The sequence below is a fragment of the Phoca vitulina genome, unplaced genomic scaffold (assembly GCF_004348235.1).
Source record: "Phoca vitulina isolate PV1807 unplaced genomic scaffold, GSC_HSeal_1.0 scaffold20, whole genome shotgun sequence".
NCBI lineage: Eukaryota > Metazoa > Chordata > Mammalia > Carnivora > Phocidae > Phoca > Phoca vitulina.
The window spans coordinates 39,839,327-39,856,503 of record NW_022589723.1 but is presented as its reverse complement, the minus strand read 5'-3'; the positions used below and the strand labels follow the sequence as shown (position 1 = coordinate 39,856,503).

The following is a 17,177-nucleotide window of genomic DNA, read 5'->3' as shown; positions in this document are numbered from 1 at the left end:
GCTTGTCTCTGTGCCTCTGGATTCTGTCAGTGGCTAGTGGCGGAACCTGGTCTGTTTAGGTCCCCTGGAGCAAGGTGTTCTTGCGCCCCTGCCCTCCTTTACATGAGTAGAATAGATTAAACTTGAGCACACTATAAATACTTTTTAAAAAAAGTGATGTGAAGCAGGTCTGATTGAAAGCACTACCTGCCTTCCTGTATATATTTTTTGGCAGCTCTACGAATGATCCAGGAACTGACCCTAGCTGGAGGTAGACTAGAAATGCACATGATAAACCACTGGAAGGTTAACAGTTTTTTACTTGGTTAATTGATCTATGGTATATTCATTTTTTTAATGAAAAAATTGTTTTTTCTTTTTAAGAAATAAATGAAAAACACACCTGTCAGAGTGGCTAATATGAAAAACACAAGAAACAACAAGTGTTGGCGAGGATGTGGGGAACTAGCAACCCTCCTGCACTGTTGGTGGGAATGCAAACTGGTGCAGCCACTGTGGAAAATACTATTGGAGGCTCCTTAAAAAACTAAAAATAGAGCTACCCAGGCGCCTGGGTGGTTCAGTCTGTTAAGCATCTGCCTTTGGCTCAGGTCATGATCCCAGAGCTCTGGGATCTAGCCCAGAGTTGAGCTCCCTGCTCAGCAGGGAGCCTGCTTCTCCATCTTCTTCTGTTCTCTGCCCCCCTGCTGTGCTTGCTTGCTTGCTCACTCAAATAAAGAAAATCTTTTCTTTTTTTTTTTTAAGATTTTATTTATTTATTTGACAGAGAGAGAAAGCCAGAGAGGGAACCTAAGCAGGGGGAGTGGGAAAGGGAGAAGCAGGCACCCCACCGAGCAGGAAGCCCGATGCGGGGCTGGATCCCAGGACCCTGGGATCATGACCTGAGCTGAAGGCAGATGCTTAACAACTGAGCCACCAAGGCGCCCCAAGAAAATCTTTAAAAAAAAATAAAATAGAATTACCCAGTGATCCAGTAATTCCACTACTGGGTATTTACCCAGAGAATATAAAAACACTAATTCAAAGGCATACATGCCACCCCTATGTTTATTGCAGCATTATTTACAATAGCCAGTATATGGAATCAGCCCAAAGTGTCCATCAGTTGATGAATGGATAAAGATGTGTGTGTGTATACACACATACACACACACATAGAGGAATATTATTCAGCCATAAAAAAGAATGAAATCTTGGCATTTGCAACAACATGAATGGATCTAGAGAGTATTGTGCTAAGTGAAATAAGCCAGTCAGAGAAAGACAAATACCATATGATTTCACTCATATTTGGAATTTAAGAAAGAAATGAACAAAGGAAAAAAAAAAAAAAAAAAAAAGAGACAAGCCAAAAAACAGACTCAGAACTGTAGAGAACAAATAGATGGTTACCAGGGGGGTGGTGGGTGAGGGGATGGGTGAAATAGGTGATGGGGATTAAGAGTACACTTATCATCATGAGCACTAACTAAGATATGGAATTGTTAAATCACTATATGATACACCTGAAACTAATATAACTATGTTAAGTGGAATTAAATTTTTTTAAAAAGGAAAATAAATGAAAAAGTTATTGCCATTAAAATGAGGACCATTTACAGTTAGAAATGGCTGTACAGATTTGGTTTTAATTTCCAGCTTTTTTTTATTAGAAATTTGGAGGTCCAAATGTCCATGGAGGTTTTGATTTTTTTTTCATTTTTAGAAAGTTTTTAGTGGTAGTAGTAATTATAGTATAATTTAAGTGTATATATATATATTTATTTTATTTTATTTATTTATTTGACAGAGAGAAAGAGAGATCACAAGTAGGCAGGCAGGCAGGCAGAGGGAAAGGGAGAAGCACACTCCCTGCTGAGCACAGAGCCCGATGTGGGGCTCGATCCCAGGAATGCTGGGATCATGACCTGAGCTGAAGGCAGACGCTTAACCGACTGAGCCACCCAGGCGCCCCTAATTTAAGTATATTGATAGTAATTTAAGTAAGCAAATGGAGCTAATTTGGATTTAATTTGAAATTCATGTACATTTTTCCATTTTATTTCTTCTAGAAGAAAATTTAAAAATGTGGAAACAAAAGGTTTTGATTCAGTGTTTTACAGATTAATACCATATTTGGGGTGTCTTAGTGTTTTTAACAGAAAAATGTAACGTGTTTTGGCTGGATAGTGGCCTATTATATGGACATTTTCTTATTTATTGTTGGACATTTAGGTTATTTCTAACATTTTGTCATTAGAAACAATGCTACAGAGGCACCTGGGTTGCTCAGTCCATTGGGTGGCCGACGCTTTTTTTTTTTTTTTAAGATTTTTATTTATTTATTTGACAGAGAGACACAGTGAGAGAGGGGAACACAAGCAGGGGGAGTGGGAGAGGGAGAAGCAGGCTTCCCACGGAGCAGAGAGCCCGATGCGGTGCTCGATCCCAGGACCCTGGGATCATGACCTGAGCTGAAGGCAGCCGCTTAACAACTGAGCCACCCAGCACCCCTAGGGGGCCGACTCTTGATTTCTGTTCAGATCAGGCTCCATGCTCATCAGGGTCTGCTTGAGGATTCTCTCTCTCTCCTTCCCCTCCACTCATGCTCTCTTGCTCTCTTATAAATAAATCTTAAAAAAAAAAAAAGGGCGCCTGGGTGGCTCAGTTGGTTAAGCGACTGCCTTCGGCTCAGGTCATGATCCTGGAGTCCCTTGATCGAGTCCCGCATCGGGCTCCCTGCTCGGCAGGGAGCCTGCTTCTCCCTCTGACCCTCCCCCTTCTCATGTGCTCTCTCTCTCTCATTCTCTCTGTCTCAAATAAATAAAAAAAATCTTTAAAAAAAAAAAAAAAAAGAACTCTACAGTGAATATCCACATATCCAGTATTCACTGCAATATTGTTTCTAATGGCAAAATACTAGAAACAACATGAGCCCATATGTGTGTGTATATATATATATATATATGTTTGTCTGCTTTGTACCTTCATGCTTATATTTCTGTACACTAGATTCCTGGGAGGGGTGGTGTGGGTCATAGGGTTTGTACTTTTAAAACTGTGCTTGGTCAGTGTCAAATTGATAGAAAGAAGTAGCATGAATTATATATAGTTGCCACATTGTATGCACCTATTTCCCATATTATTGCCTATCCTGTATGGTTTCAGTCTTTTTAATTTTGTTAATTGGCAGACAAATGGCATCTTTTTAACATTTATCTTTTTAAATCTATACATTTTATTTAGCTTTTGACTTGGTTATGCCATGGACATGACTTAAAATTGTAAAGACATGAAAGTTTATATTTTCCTAGCCTGTTTCCCAATTCAGTTCCTCTCTCCAGAGGTGATCAATATTCTCTGGTTTTTGTGTATCCTTCTATAAGTATTTTATGCATATAAATGAACAAATTCATATAATGTGCTTTTTTAAAATATGCTTTTTCAATTAATTGGCATATCACTTTATCATACATATACAAAGGAATGGATACAAAAATCCTGTATACATAGGATTATGTCTGGATTTTATTCTGTTCTTTGAAGTTCCTCTATTTATGCACCAGGTTTCTTTTTGTCTTAGTTGCAGTATAATGTTGCATAGGAGGGGTAGTAAACGGCCTCCTGGCCATTCAATCTTTAACAGAAAAAAAAAAAAAAAAAAACTTCTAATGTTTCATTATTTAATGTGATTATTGCTTAGGTTTCTGTTAAATAACCCTTACCAAATTAAGGTAATTCCCTCTATTCCTAGTTTGCTACATTAAAAAAAAAAATCATAAATAGGTGTTGAATTTTATCCCATCATTTTCATCACCTATTGAGAAGGTTATATACTCTTTCTCCTTTAGTATCTGTTAATATAAAAATTGCTTTGATAGATCTCTTGATGTTAAATTGCCTTTTCATTCCTGGGATAAGCCCTCTTTGGTTATGATGTGTATTTCCTCTGTTATACTGCAATTTATGTAACATGAGAGCTATTTGTCCCATGAAGGTTTAAGAGAACATTATATAAAATTAATCTGAGTCTGTTGGTATTTTTTTTTAAATAAGGGATATTTGACAACTCTTGTTTTTTAATTTACATTTCTTTGATACTCAGTGGTCACTGGTATTTTTATTTTTTATTTTTTAAAATTTTTATTTAAATTCAATTAACATATAATATATTGGTTTCAGAAGTAATCACTGGCATTTTTAAAAGTAAATCTTAAAAGTTTCTTGGCTCTTCCTCTTTCTTCTGTCTAAATGTTAATGTTCTTCAGAGTTCTATTGTTCATTCACTTGTCATATATATTTGTTAGGAGATATTATTAGAGATTTTTTTTTTTTTTTTTTTTTTTTTTAAGATTTTATTTATTTATTTGAGAGAGAGAGAATGAGAGACAGAGAGCATGAGAGGGAGGAGGGTCAGAGGGAGAAGCAGACTCCCTGCCAAGCAGGGAGCCCGATGCGGGACTCGATCCCGGGACTCCAGGATCATGACCTGAGCCGAAGGCAGTCGCTTAACCAACTGAGCCACCCAGGCGCCCCTATTAGAGATTTTTATTTGTGCCAGGCATAGTGCTAGGAACTAGTGAATAAAATACAGTGATCCCTGCCTTCACAGAACTTGCCTTCCTGCTGCTAAATTTTCCTTTTCCAGTTTGGCTTCCCTACTGTTAATAATTTTGGGGGCGGACAGGAGGACCAAAGTGATCATCTCAGCCCTTTGCTTAAAGATCTCTATTGACTCCTTCATGTCTATAGGATCATGCCTGGAATCTAGAGCACAGTATACAAGGGCCTTCCAATTGTGGCTTAATCTCCAAGTCAGGTCATTCCCTCCATTCTCTGTGATACAAACTGGACACACCAGCTATACTGTGTCCCCAATAATTCCTGTTCTTTCCCGACTCTGTCTCTACACATTTTGTTTTCTCCATCTAGAATGCTTGTGTCTGCCTGGCAATTTCCTACGCATCCTTCAAGGCATTCCTCTAAAAAGGTTAAAAAAAAAATTGTCCTAGAGATAGTTTGAATTCCATAGCACTCTGTGTAGATATGTCCTAGAATGTATAAAATTATATGATAATGACTATATTTCTGTCTCCATATTTAAATGACTGTAAAGTGCTCAGAGTAGAGTCTTTATCTCTCTAAATTGTGTCTCCTGTACAGCTACTATACTGCTTAGCACAGAGTAGGCCCTCAGCAAATACTTGTGAATGTTTGCCTGACTACATGACCGCCTGCCTGAAAGAACTCTACTATTTGGTCACCTTGAAGGGAATACTACTGCTGCTAGTTATGGCAGGTTCCCAGAGAGGCCAGGATTCCCTCAACTAGAACAATATACACTTGAATAGTCCCTCTTTCTTCTTCACACCCCACAAGAGTTGTGGGGGGGGAGGTTGTGGGATGTATATTTAGATAATTATATATTTATTGGTATTTTTCCGTTGACTTTAATTTTTAAATTATTAAAAATATGAAAACAACTATATAGGATGATTGGATCCTGGATAACATTTTCTTTTTTGCAGATTTCCTTTATTACTTTGTTTTAAAATATGATAAAATGAGAAATTTTTCTTAAAACTTTTTCCTTCCCAGATGCAGTAAAATCCTATTTAAGAAAGCATTGGCTCCGGGTGCCTGGGTGGCTCAGTCGGTTAAGCATTGGACTCTTGGTTTTGGCTCAGGTCATGATCTCATGGGTTGTGAGATTTAGCACCCTGTGTTGGTGTGGGCTCCGAGCTCAGCAGGGAGTCCGCTTGAAGATTCTCTCCCTCTGCCCCTCCCCCAACTTGGGCGTGCTCTCTCTAAAATAAATAAATAATTTTTAAAAGAAAGCATTGGCTCAGAGTACACTTATCTTGATGAGCACTGAGTAATATTATAGAAGTGTTGAATCACTCTACCGTACACTTGAAACTAACATAACACTATGTTAACTATACTGGAATTAAAATTTAGAAAAAAGAAAGCATTGGCTCTTTTAAAATTACATTTTCTTGGGGTGCCTGGATGGCTCCGTTGGTTGAGTGTTTGCCTTCAGTTTGGGTCATGATCTCTGGGTCCTTGGATCCAACCCCACGTTGGGCTTCCTGCTCATTGGGGAGTCTGCTTCTCTTTCTCTCTGTCCCTCCCCACTGCTTGTTTCTCTCTCAAATGAATAAATAAAATCTTAAAAAAAAAAAAAAGAAAATGTAATTTTCTCCCCCACACAAATGGGGAGGAGAGGGAGAAGCGGGCTCCCTGCTCGGGAGCCCCATGTGGGGCTGGATCCCAGGACCCTGAGATCACTACCCAAGCCGAAAGCAGACCCCCCCCTTTTTTTAAAGATTTTATTTATGTATTTATTTATTTATTTATTTGAAAGAGAGAGAGAGAGAGTGATAGCAAAAGAGAGAGCACGAGCAGGGGAAGAGGGAGAAGCAGGCTCCCCGCCGAGCAAGGAGCCCGATGCGGCCCCAGGATCATGACCTGAGCCAAAGGCAGATGCTTAACCAGCTGAGCCACCCAGGCACCCCCGAAGGCAGACACTTAACCAACTGGGCCAACTAGGTGCCCCAAAATTACATTTTAAAGAAAGGCAAATTTTTCCGGATAAAGTGAAGATATTTGAGATAAACGAGTAAATATTAATTCAAAGGAACTAGGTTTATTTCCGTATCTGGCACAATAACAAAGGGCTAATGGAAAGATGATAGTTTTCAGTTTAGAAATGGAACAAATAGCACCTCGCTGCATGGTAGCAAGCTAGTGTGCCTTAGCTTAGATTCTGTTTCCTTGCAGATTGATATGAATTGAAGAGTTTAGGCTTAACAATACAACAGTTCGTGGGGCGCCTGGATGGCTCAGTCAGTTAAGCATGTGCCCTTTAGCTGGGGTCATGATCCAGAGTCCTGGAATTGAGCCCCACATCAGGCTCCCTGCTCAGTGGGGAGCCTGCTTCTCCCTCTACCTCTGCCTGCCACTCCCCCTGCTTGTGCTCTCTCTCTCTGTCAAATAAATAAATAAAATCTTTAAAGAAGAAACAACTATTTGCAATGAAGGAAAGATAGGAAAACAGGCATAAGAGAAAGATAGTTTACTAATGCGTCTGTCACTGAAACTGATGAGGAAAAAGCATATTTGATAAAATACAGAGGTAACATCAAAAACATGTTAGAGGTAACAGGCAGTCGCAGACTTCTATTGAATCACTTTCCTTATTTAGGTATTCAGTGCAGAGTAACTGCATTTTTTTGCATGGTGTGTGTCCTGCAAAAAGTTGTTCCTTTATTTTAATGAGAAATATTCTCTAGTCAGTTTAATGCTCAGGATGGCAGTGTTAATCCCCAGAGCTGCCAGTGTAGTCTGAAAGTAGGGACAAAAGGATTTAGAGATGGGGGGTGGGGTGGTATAAATACTTCCCAACCCAGCTTCTTCTGTATTGTGCAGAGCCCTGAATGAGAAGTTGCTCCTTTAGAGACTTTTGTCTTGCAGTTGAACACATATTGGAGGTTTCTAATTTAAATTTATGCTTTTGGGTAAAGTGGATTAGAGAGATTGAATTGCTAAAGGCTAAAGAGAAATAGATCACTTGATTCTGAGGAACTCTATTGAAATAAGTTTTAATGTGAAATGACTGGAGTAAAGAAAAAGAATGAACATCCATTCAGAGACTCCCTCCTACTTGGCAGATATTGTGGTGCTTTTCTATCAGTTGTCTCATTCATGCCTTATCTTTACAGAGGGCATTGAGGCTGAGAGAGGTTAAATGACTTGCCCAAATACCACACAGCAGAGAGTGAGAGGATAGGTTCTTTCTGACTCCCAAACCCACTAGACTAGTAGATTTGTTCTTTGGTGGTTCAGTGGCTGATATCCCAGGAGGCAGAAGTTTTCTGTTTCTTTCAAATGACGTTTGTTATAGGTCTGGCTCTTCATTCTCTCCCATTTGTGTTGGAACACAGGATTTAAGATACTGTGGAACTGAGCATGCCAGCACCTTTTTTCTTGATCTTTTGGTTGGCTAGCCCTTTGCCTAGAGCTCATCTCAAAATCATAGCTGCTCTTGAGAATTTGAAGTAACATGAAGACTTTTGATTTTATTCTCTCCAGTAACATATTTAACACCAGTGGATAGTGTCTAGGGTGTAATCCATTTAATTGACAGATATCTCAGCCATCTTATAGCAGGTTCCCTAGTATCTTTATCCTCATGGCTGTAGTCCAGAAACTTGTTTTTATCTATTTAAACATGATTGTGGGAATAGTATATAATTACAGTAAGCTTTTGACAGTGCTGAAACCAATCTTACCTAAAAAGTGGGTTGAGGAAGGTTATAAGTGGTAATGTTAGTTTTTCTGTACTTCAGTTCAGACCTTTTTCCCAAAGGAAGACCAAAGCTGTTTGAACTGTGACCCATGCCTTAGTTGCCAGGTGTTAACAACTTACAGTTAACTCATAAACCTAGATAGATTCAAACCATTGACCTTGAGTTGAAGTATTTTATAAGCCGTGACTCATCTTTTGGCTCATTCTTCTGTTCACCAGGAAATAACACAATATTAATTTCAGGAATTTTGATTATCCCTTATGAAGAGTGTGTTGCTCATTAAAATTGCTGGGACTTGTTTCTCTGGTACCAATAGGACCACAAATTGGTCTATACTTAGTGGTTGTGCTGAATTCATGTGTAAACAGAGGAAGATAACTTATTAACTTTCTAGAGAAGAACTGTTGAAGCTGAGGCCATCTTTTCTGACTTCTTTAAGAGGTTTGTCTCTTCCACAAGAGGGATAGGGATGCAGGATGGTGAATCTGAGGCTGAACGTAACAGATGGTGTGTGTGTATGTGTATTTGTATCTGTAAATATCACATCACTGTTTACAGTACACTGGACTCTGTTCATGCAAGGCCTAGTCAGGCCAAATCAGGAGGAATTGTTCCCGTGCTTAAAGCCAAGAATAACATCCTGACCAGCAGGGGACAGAGGTCAGCTCAAGGCAGTAGCTCTTGGGAGCTACAGGACATTAAGAACTTTGAAGGAACTGAGTTTAATAAGAAGGAAGACAATATGTACGAACTTAGAAGGAAGTGTGTGAAACCTGCATGTCTCTTACTGAGACGTGGCTTATTTATGAAAAATGAAAAACCATCTTAGTAATTGGATGTGTTAGGAGTTCATATCACCCCCTAGCTATATATTTCCCCCTCCTACCTGCATATTGATTTGTCTGTTTATTATTACTCTGGTGTTTTATTCTATAGGCAGCTTCAGCCAAGCCCAGGAGAGGGCTGGATTTAAAGATGATATGTTAATTAAAAAACAACCCTTTACAAAATCTCCTGGGGACCTTCCGGGCTGGCTGAGGTTTTGTTTCTGGGATCTTTCTGTGCCCACTTCTCTTCTTTTCCCTTCCGTCTTTCCTCATTCTGATGCTGGCCACTCACCCCACAGAGGCAACTCAAACTGTTTTCTGGTGGAGCATTCTAAGTTTGTCCTGTTGTCTTCTCCGGGACTCATTTCTCTGGTCCCACTTAAACTGGTTCTGGGCCAAAGTGATCATCTGAAAGCTTTTCTTCGTGGCCTTTATTTCTTGGCTCTTTTTATGTACTTTTCCTGATTAGTTTTTCTGGTTCTCTCCTTTTCCAGTGGTGTAAGTTATATTGCCTCCGTTGAAAGGTTCTAAAGCTCAGGTGCAGCCTTTGTCCTCTTAGATTTTACTCTGATTTATAAAGTGTCTTTTTACTTTCCTAGAAATTGGGCAATGAATCAGGTGCTCTCTTACGAGGTATTGCTGACTTTCCTGGGACTCTAATTTGCTAGTTGTTTAAATACTATGTAGCGGGGCACCTGAGTGGCTCAGTCGTTAAAGCGTCTGCCTTTGGCTCAGGTCATGATCCCAGAGTCCTGGGATCGAGCCCCGAGCGCGACGACCCCCCCCCCCTCCCGCATCGGGCTTCCTGCTCAGCGGGAAGCCTGCTTCTCCCTCTCACACTCCCCCTGCTGTGTTCCCTCTCTCGCTGTCTCTCTCTGTCAAATAAACAAAATCTTTTTTTTTTTTTAAAGATTTTATTTATTTATTTGACAGAGAGATAGAGAGAGAATACAAGCAGGCAGAGAAGCAGGCAGAGGGAGAGGGAGAAGCAGGCTCCCCACAGAGCAGGGAGCCCGATGCAGGACTCAATCCCAGGACCCTGGGATCATGACCTGAGCCGAAGGCAGCCGCTTAACGGACTGAGCCACCCAGGCGCCCACAAATAAAATCTTTTTAAAAATTAAAAAAAAATACTATGTAGCAATTCAAATTGTATTTGCAAGGTAGCACTTACTGCCGAGATTCTGAAGTAGGTCAATTGCTTGTTACCCTTTCTCCCATTGTCTTTCTTTCTTTCTTTTTTCTTTCTTTCTTAAGATTTTTATTCATTTGAGAGAGAGAGAGAGAGAGCATGAGTGGTGGGGGAGTGGCAAAGGGAGAGGGAGAAGCACACTCCCCCTGAGCAGGGAGCGTGATTTGGGGCTCGATCCCAGGACCCTGAGATCATGACCTGAGCTGAAGGCAGATGCTTAACCAAGTAAGCCACCCAGGTGCCCCTTCCCTTGTTTTTCAATTGAAAAATTAGAGATGAAGAGAATATTACCTTGTCCATGGCCACATAGTAGGTTAGTATTACACCTTTTAAAGCAAACTTTATTTTGCATTCCTTGTATTTCTTAGCACAGATATTAATAAGTAGTTAATAAATATGTAATAGTTTAATAAATACATCTTAATTGGGGCACCTGGGTGGCTCAGCCAGTTAAGTGCCTGCCTTCGGCCCAGGTCATGATCCCAGAGTCCTGGGATCAAGCCCCGCATTGGGCTCCTTGCTCAGCAGGAGCCTGCTTCTCCCTCTCTCTCTGCTTGCCGCACCCCCTGCTTGTTGTCTCTCTCTCTCTCTGTCAAATAAGTAAATAAAATCCTAAAAAAAAATCAATACATCATAATGGGGCACCTGGGTGGCTCACCCAGTTAAACATCTGCCTTAGGCTCAGGTCATGATCCTGGGGTCCTGGGATCAAGCCCCTGCATCACATTGGGCTCCCTGCTTAGCGGGGAGCCTGCCACTCCCCCTGCTTATGCTCGCGCTCTCTCTCTGTCAAATAAAAAAATAAAATCTTTAAATAAATAAATGCATCTTAACTGTGGGTTGATTGGATGATCAATTAAATTTCAGAATTCTCATCGAGTTGGTCACATTTTGGACCAACATGTGAGAAAAGTTTCTGGGTGGAAGGGACCAGATAGCCATGCAGAAAGTGTTTAGCAATTGAGAACACGCATGCAAAAAATCCCAATGTAGGGTGCTTGGCTGGCTCAGTTGGTGGAGCTTGTGATTCTTGGTCTTGGGGTTGTGAGTTCGAGCCCCACATTGGGTGTAGAGATTACTTAAAAAAATAAAGTCTTAAATATCCTGATGTAAATCGTATTAAAAAACTCAAGAAACAGAAGAGTAGTTTGGCTAGAGCAGAAACTGGGTTATAAATGTAAGGAGAAATAGGTTGAGAGAGGATAGAAGGACATGGGGTAGGAACAATTCTAGAAACAGGCATCTTGCCCGCTTGGGATCAGACAGTGAAAATGAAAATTTCCTACTCCTCCTCCCCCAATATGAGGCTTTCCACCCCTCTCCCAGCAACCACTATCCAGAGGGGCTGTTAATGACTCTGGGCACTAGTGTCTGGTTTTTGGGATGCCATGTGAAGCATGAAGAGGTCCTGTGGGGTCAGTCAGGCAAAGAACAGTTGGCCTTTTGATTTGTTAAATTCTTCTTAATAGCTTTGCTGCTCTCAAATAGTGTTGCTAATTCCAAAGCCGAAACCATTTTCTGATGGTTTTGCTGTATATCCAGTTGGCTTGTTGGGACCAAAACAGCAGCTGAGACTGCTGTACCGTGATGCACATTATGCAATAACCCCTTTTTTTATCTTAAAAAATAAAACCCCAGACTGCTGTTTTTTTGCTTTGGGGCCAGTAATTTGCATCCCATTTGGGTGCCTTGGTCTCCCCCCTCAGTTTTTCTTCATGCATCCCTGTGCTAAGCCCTGCTCTCTGAACCTAGCTCTGGCTTCTGGCCTCATTGCGTAGTATGAATTTTAACTATTTCTGCTTTCAGACCTGTTTTCCAGCTTTTGTCTTTCCCTGCTCCCCGTAGGAAACTTTGGGTTCAGACTTGCTTGAGGAGAGGATGATCTTTTTTTCTTGTTTGTTTGTTGTTTCCATAAATATGTTCTCTACTAACTAAATTTTCTTTATTTTCTTTGTCAAACAGGCCACCAAGCAGTTTCTTGAAGAGATTAACAAGTGGACAGTTCAGTACAATGTTTCCCCCCTCTCTTGGAATGTGGCTGTCAAGTTCCTCATGGCCCGGAAGTTTGATGTGCTCCGTGCCATAGAGTTGTTCCACTCCTACAGAGTATGTAGCTTGCGGGGCGGGGGGGCGGCGGGGCAGATCTGTGGCAGTTGGGCTCTCTGTGTTGCTGTTTTCTGTGCCACACACTACACGAAGTGGTTCTTTGAGTGTTCTCCCCACTCTCATTTAAAAAAAAGCAGGTCAGTATCTAGGAGCCCTACCTTGAAGTCAGAAAATCCTTCTGAAGACATGTAGAATCTCTCTAAATTAAAAAAGGAGGACAAGGCATGCCTTTAGTGCAAGACTAAAAAGCTCACTTATGCCTATCTTGTGGGTCATCTCCAACAATATTCACTCATTTTTTCAACAGATGTTTATTGCATATGTACTATGTTCCAGGTGCAGAGATTACTATTTAGAAAGAGAAAGACACACAATTATAGAAAGTTATGATAGGGCACTACTTGGTTCTACGGAAGCACATTTACTTAGAAGGGTCAAGGAAGCCTTCTTGAAGGAAATGATTTCTAAATTAAGATCTGAAGAATGGAGTAGGAATTGGACAGATAGGGGAGTATGGCAGAGAGAATAGCAAGTTCAGATTCCTAGTGACAATAGAGAAATTGAGCTGAGCAGAAATGCTCATTGGGAGTGGCAGCATGTCAAGAGAGTGAGCAGCAAAAGTAAACAAGGCCAGATCATAGAGTATCTATTTTTTTCTCAAGGGCAGAGAAATTCACTGAAGGTAAAAACAGCAGAATAACTTGATCAGATTTGCATTCTGGAACGATTATCTCACTGTGCTTTAGAGAATGGATCAGGGGCGCCTGGGTGGCTCAGTTGGTTAGGCGACTGCCTTCAGCTCAGGTCATCATCCTGGAGTCCCAGGATCGAGTCCCGCATCGGGCTCCCTGCTCAGCGGGGAGTCTGCTTCTCCCTCTGACCCTCCCCCCTCTCATGTGCTCTCTCTCTCTCATTCTCTCTCTCAAATAAATAAATAAATAAAATCTTAAAAAAAAAAAAAGAGAATGGATCAGAAGGGCTCTACTGGAGACAGACCTATTAGAAGGCCATTGTACTTATAGAGAGAGAGAAGATTGTGGTGTCATTAAGTGTAGTGTCAGGGGAGATAGAGAAAAAATGGGCAGATTCTAGAAGTGAAATTGGTAAAACAGTGTTGCTTAAACTGGTGTGTAAGGAAAGAAGAGTCAAGCGTTCCAGGTCTGACTTGGGTGGCAGGGTAAATGGTAGTAGCATTCACTAATTTTAGGAAACACTGAAATAGGTCATGAGTTCAGTTTGGTCGTGTTAAGTCTGAAGTGCCATTGGGATATCCAAATAGATATGTTCTCTAAGAAGTTGGAATGAGGTTCAGGAAAGAAATCTGGACCAGAAATAGAGATTTCAAGTGACCAAAGTAGAGCTGAATATTAGAGCCATGAGAAAGAGTGAGGTCATTCCAGGAGAATATGAGAAGATATGTAGGGCTGAATATCACCTCAGACTTTTTGCTATCTTTGGTTCAGTAATGTCTTAAGAGTTGAATTTGAATGCTTTAGGTAGGGCATGCACTCTCCTGTAATCCTAGCACAAATACTGTCTTCACTTGCTGCCCTGCCTCTGAAGGCATTTGAATTTGATTTTAAGGATGAATTGGGCAAGAATATAAACAAAGACCTAGTGTGTTTCATTCACCAATGTGTTCCTAGCACTTAGCTCAGTGCCTGGCATATAATAATTGCTCTACAAATATTTGCAGAATAAATGAATGAGCCAGTGAATTAATTGAGTGAGCAAATGATTGCAAATAAACAAAAAAAAAAACCCACAAGGGCCACCTAGGTGGCTCAGTGGGTTAAGTGTCCAACTCAGGTCATGATCTCAGGGTCGTGAGATCTAGCCCCGTGTCACTCTCCCTCTCACTTTGCCCCTCCCCTCCTCACTCTCTCTCTCAAAAAAAAAAAAAAAAAAAAAAAACACCAAAAAAAGGAGACTTAGGAGCAGTAGTTGAAGAAATAAGAAAACTGAGAGAGTATTCTCTTTCTCTGATAGAGAATGTCTCAGGGGAAAGGGAAGGTGAGTGGTCAACCTTGTCCTATAAAAGGAGAGATGAAAATGCCTACTGGGTTCACTGACAGGTGAGCTACAGGCGGTAGTTAGATTGGGGGGAATGAGAATGCAGTAGACTGAGTATGAGGGAACTGAGGATGAGCTTAGAGAATCTTGCTGTGGAGATAAGAAAAATGAGGTCATGGTAGGTCTTGTTGGAGAACATATCGAGGGGACGGATGGCTCCTTTTTAAGATGCGGGAGGCCTCAGCCTCGGATGTGTAAGGATGTCTGCTTCCAGACATTTTTTTGGTGCATATTTAATATCTTGTTGCAATATCACTGCTGATGTATGCTTAAGAACTTTGACCCTGCACTCTAACAATACGTATTAGTTGATCTTCAGGGTTAGGATTCTCACTGATTTAAAAGGAAAGTATCATACCTAAGAGGCTGATAAGGTGGCATTGGACGAAAATTCAGATAACACTCACTTGGCCTGTAGGATGTTACAAAGGAATTCATGATTCAATTCATTGACTTCTGAAGTCCCTTATCTCTGAGATTTGTTGGTTACATAAAGCTGTCCTGGCTATACAGTATTTCCATATTAATTTATCTTGCTGTGCTTTATTCTTAGGAAACACGAAGGAAGGAAGGCATTGTGAAGCTGAAACCTCATGAGGAACCTCTCCGTTCTGAGATCCTTAGTGGGAAATTCACCATCTTAGTGAGTCTTTATGAACCCTTCTTGTAGTGTCTCGTTACTTCCTTTTGTAGCTGTTGTCCTCTTTGGATTTTGTTCCTAGATACCTTATCCTGAATCTAGAGAGTCTCAACATTGCGGAGCAGACATGAAGCAGCTGTGTAGTTTACACAAAATAATTCTAGTAACAAGTGAAATTATTAAGAATCAGTTATACCATAGGTCAAGCAGAGTTCTTCATTGGTCTATTAAGGTTAGTCAAGGTCTTTGGGTGGGTATACAATGGCTCAGAGGCCCATTCTTACTGGATTCAAGCTCTCTCCACCTAGAGATCACAGCCTTTTGAATAAGTGTACGATGGTACTTTTAAGGCAGAGCATGGAAACCATGGTTGTATTCTGTGGTTTTCCCCTGATGTGTGTTTCTTTTGCCATCCTATCTGGGAAATTAGCTAGGCAGCCAGTGTAGACCATCCTTTAATCTCTCTGCCATTGACAAGTTAAGGGAATGTAGTTTTTCCCTACCACACAAATATGATCCAGGGGCTGCTAAGAATCAGGCATGGGATGAAATAAACATTCTTCTCTTCCTGGAGTAACTGATGCAAGTCAGAAAAGTATTGCCAGCATCTCTTCTCTTGATATGAAATTTTTGTCTAGGATATAGAAGCCTAAGTGATTGTTGTGATTTTCTATTTAGTTTCTAAATATTTCTTGTTTTATTTGCTTCTAGAATGTTCGGGACCCAACAGGAGCCTCCATTGCCCTCTTCACTGCCAGATTGCATCACCCCCACAAGTCAGTCCAACATGTGGTACTTCAGGCTCTGTTTTACTTGCTAGACAGAGCTGTGGATAGGTGAGCATAAAGATTATCTTTTAGTTGGTCTACATCCAGATGGGGAAGTGATAGTCCTTGACTAAGTTGATTAACTCAGCAGTGCCTTCACCATGCTCCTAGAATGTGCCCTGGGAAGTGCTGTGAATAGAAAACATTCCATGTCTTTAAGGGCTTGGCAGGTTTCCAGGTACTATCAAGATAGAGGGTATTCTTTGTATCTTTACCTGCTTGGCTCTATTTTAGGATCACAGAAGCTGAGAAAGCCAATTAACTAATTATCCTCATTGTATTAAGAATCACTTATTGAGAGACTATGAAGGGGAAATGACTTGTGCTGACCTTTTGCTCATTTGCCCTGAATATTGATTTTCAAAGCACTCTGGGGCCTCACTTTCTTTGTAAAATAGGAATAATGCCATTTAGCTCAGGATTTTGAGAATCAACATTCAGGAGAGAAGAGTCCAAAAGTACAAAGTTAGGCAAAATCATCTTTATAAACAGGTGCATGAGCAGAAAGAATCCGCTTAGGTCATTTCTCCTTCTGTTTCCAAGGTAAATGGTATTATGACTATCTTAGGCAAAGAAACTGAAGCCCCAAGAAGTTACGTGACTCTTTTACAGTCATACCAGTCCAGTTAGGCCTAGGATCCTAGTTTCTTTGCTCTTGGCCAGAGCTATTTGTACCCTATTATGTTGTCCTCTTGCCGTACTTCCTTAACCCTGGTGAATTTTTCCCTCGTGAAAATTTACAGTTTAATATTGTGCTGGATGTCATTGGCTAATCCTCTGGCTTAGAAGTGATGTATCAAGGGCTAAAACCTAAGATAGTGAACGACATCTATGCACAACTTCAGTCATACCGTGGACTTAGAGGATGTGGATAGCCAAATGATTGTCTGAAGTGGGTCTCTCTGTCTAATTCACTTGTTACTGCCTTGTTAATGTTATTTCCATAGTATTTATCTTCTGCTTTTGATGCTCAATAGGGAGATATATCCAAGCCACACATAGCATTATTCTGAAAAAGAGAAGTTTACTAAGGTAAGGAGAGAGGACCAGTGGTCTCAGGGCCCCTGTACTGCCCAATCAGAAGTGTGAAATTTCTCAGTTCTTCTTTCCTGTGATTGGTCTTCAGGCATTATTTCCAGAATATAGGTTCCTTTGAAATGCTTTAGCTCAGGAGAAATAAATGAAAGACTCCTTTGTCAGAAAATTCACTGGCCTTCCATT

At 40.6% G+C, this 17,177-nt stretch overlaps 1 protein-coding gene across 2 annotated transcripts in view; it reads left to right on the top strand.

Annotated features, from left to right (window-relative positions):
- PTPN9 (protein tyrosine phosphatase non-receptor type 9) overlaps positions 1 to 17,177 on the top strand; it is a 75,850-nt gene that overhangs the window by 24,120 nt on the left and 34,553 nt on the right. For both annotated transcript variants that reach the window (XM_032418094.1, XM_032418093.1), the window contains exons 2-4: positions 12,273 to 12,416; positions 15,043 to 15,132; positions 15,841 to 15,965. In XM_032418094.1, the coding sequence (XP_032273985.1) occupies positions 12,273 to 12,416; positions 15,043 to 15,132; positions 15,841 to 15,965 (359 nt within the window). The remainder of the gene's footprint in view (positions 1 to 12,272; positions 12,417 to 15,042; positions 15,133 to 15,840; positions 15,966 to 17,177) is intronic.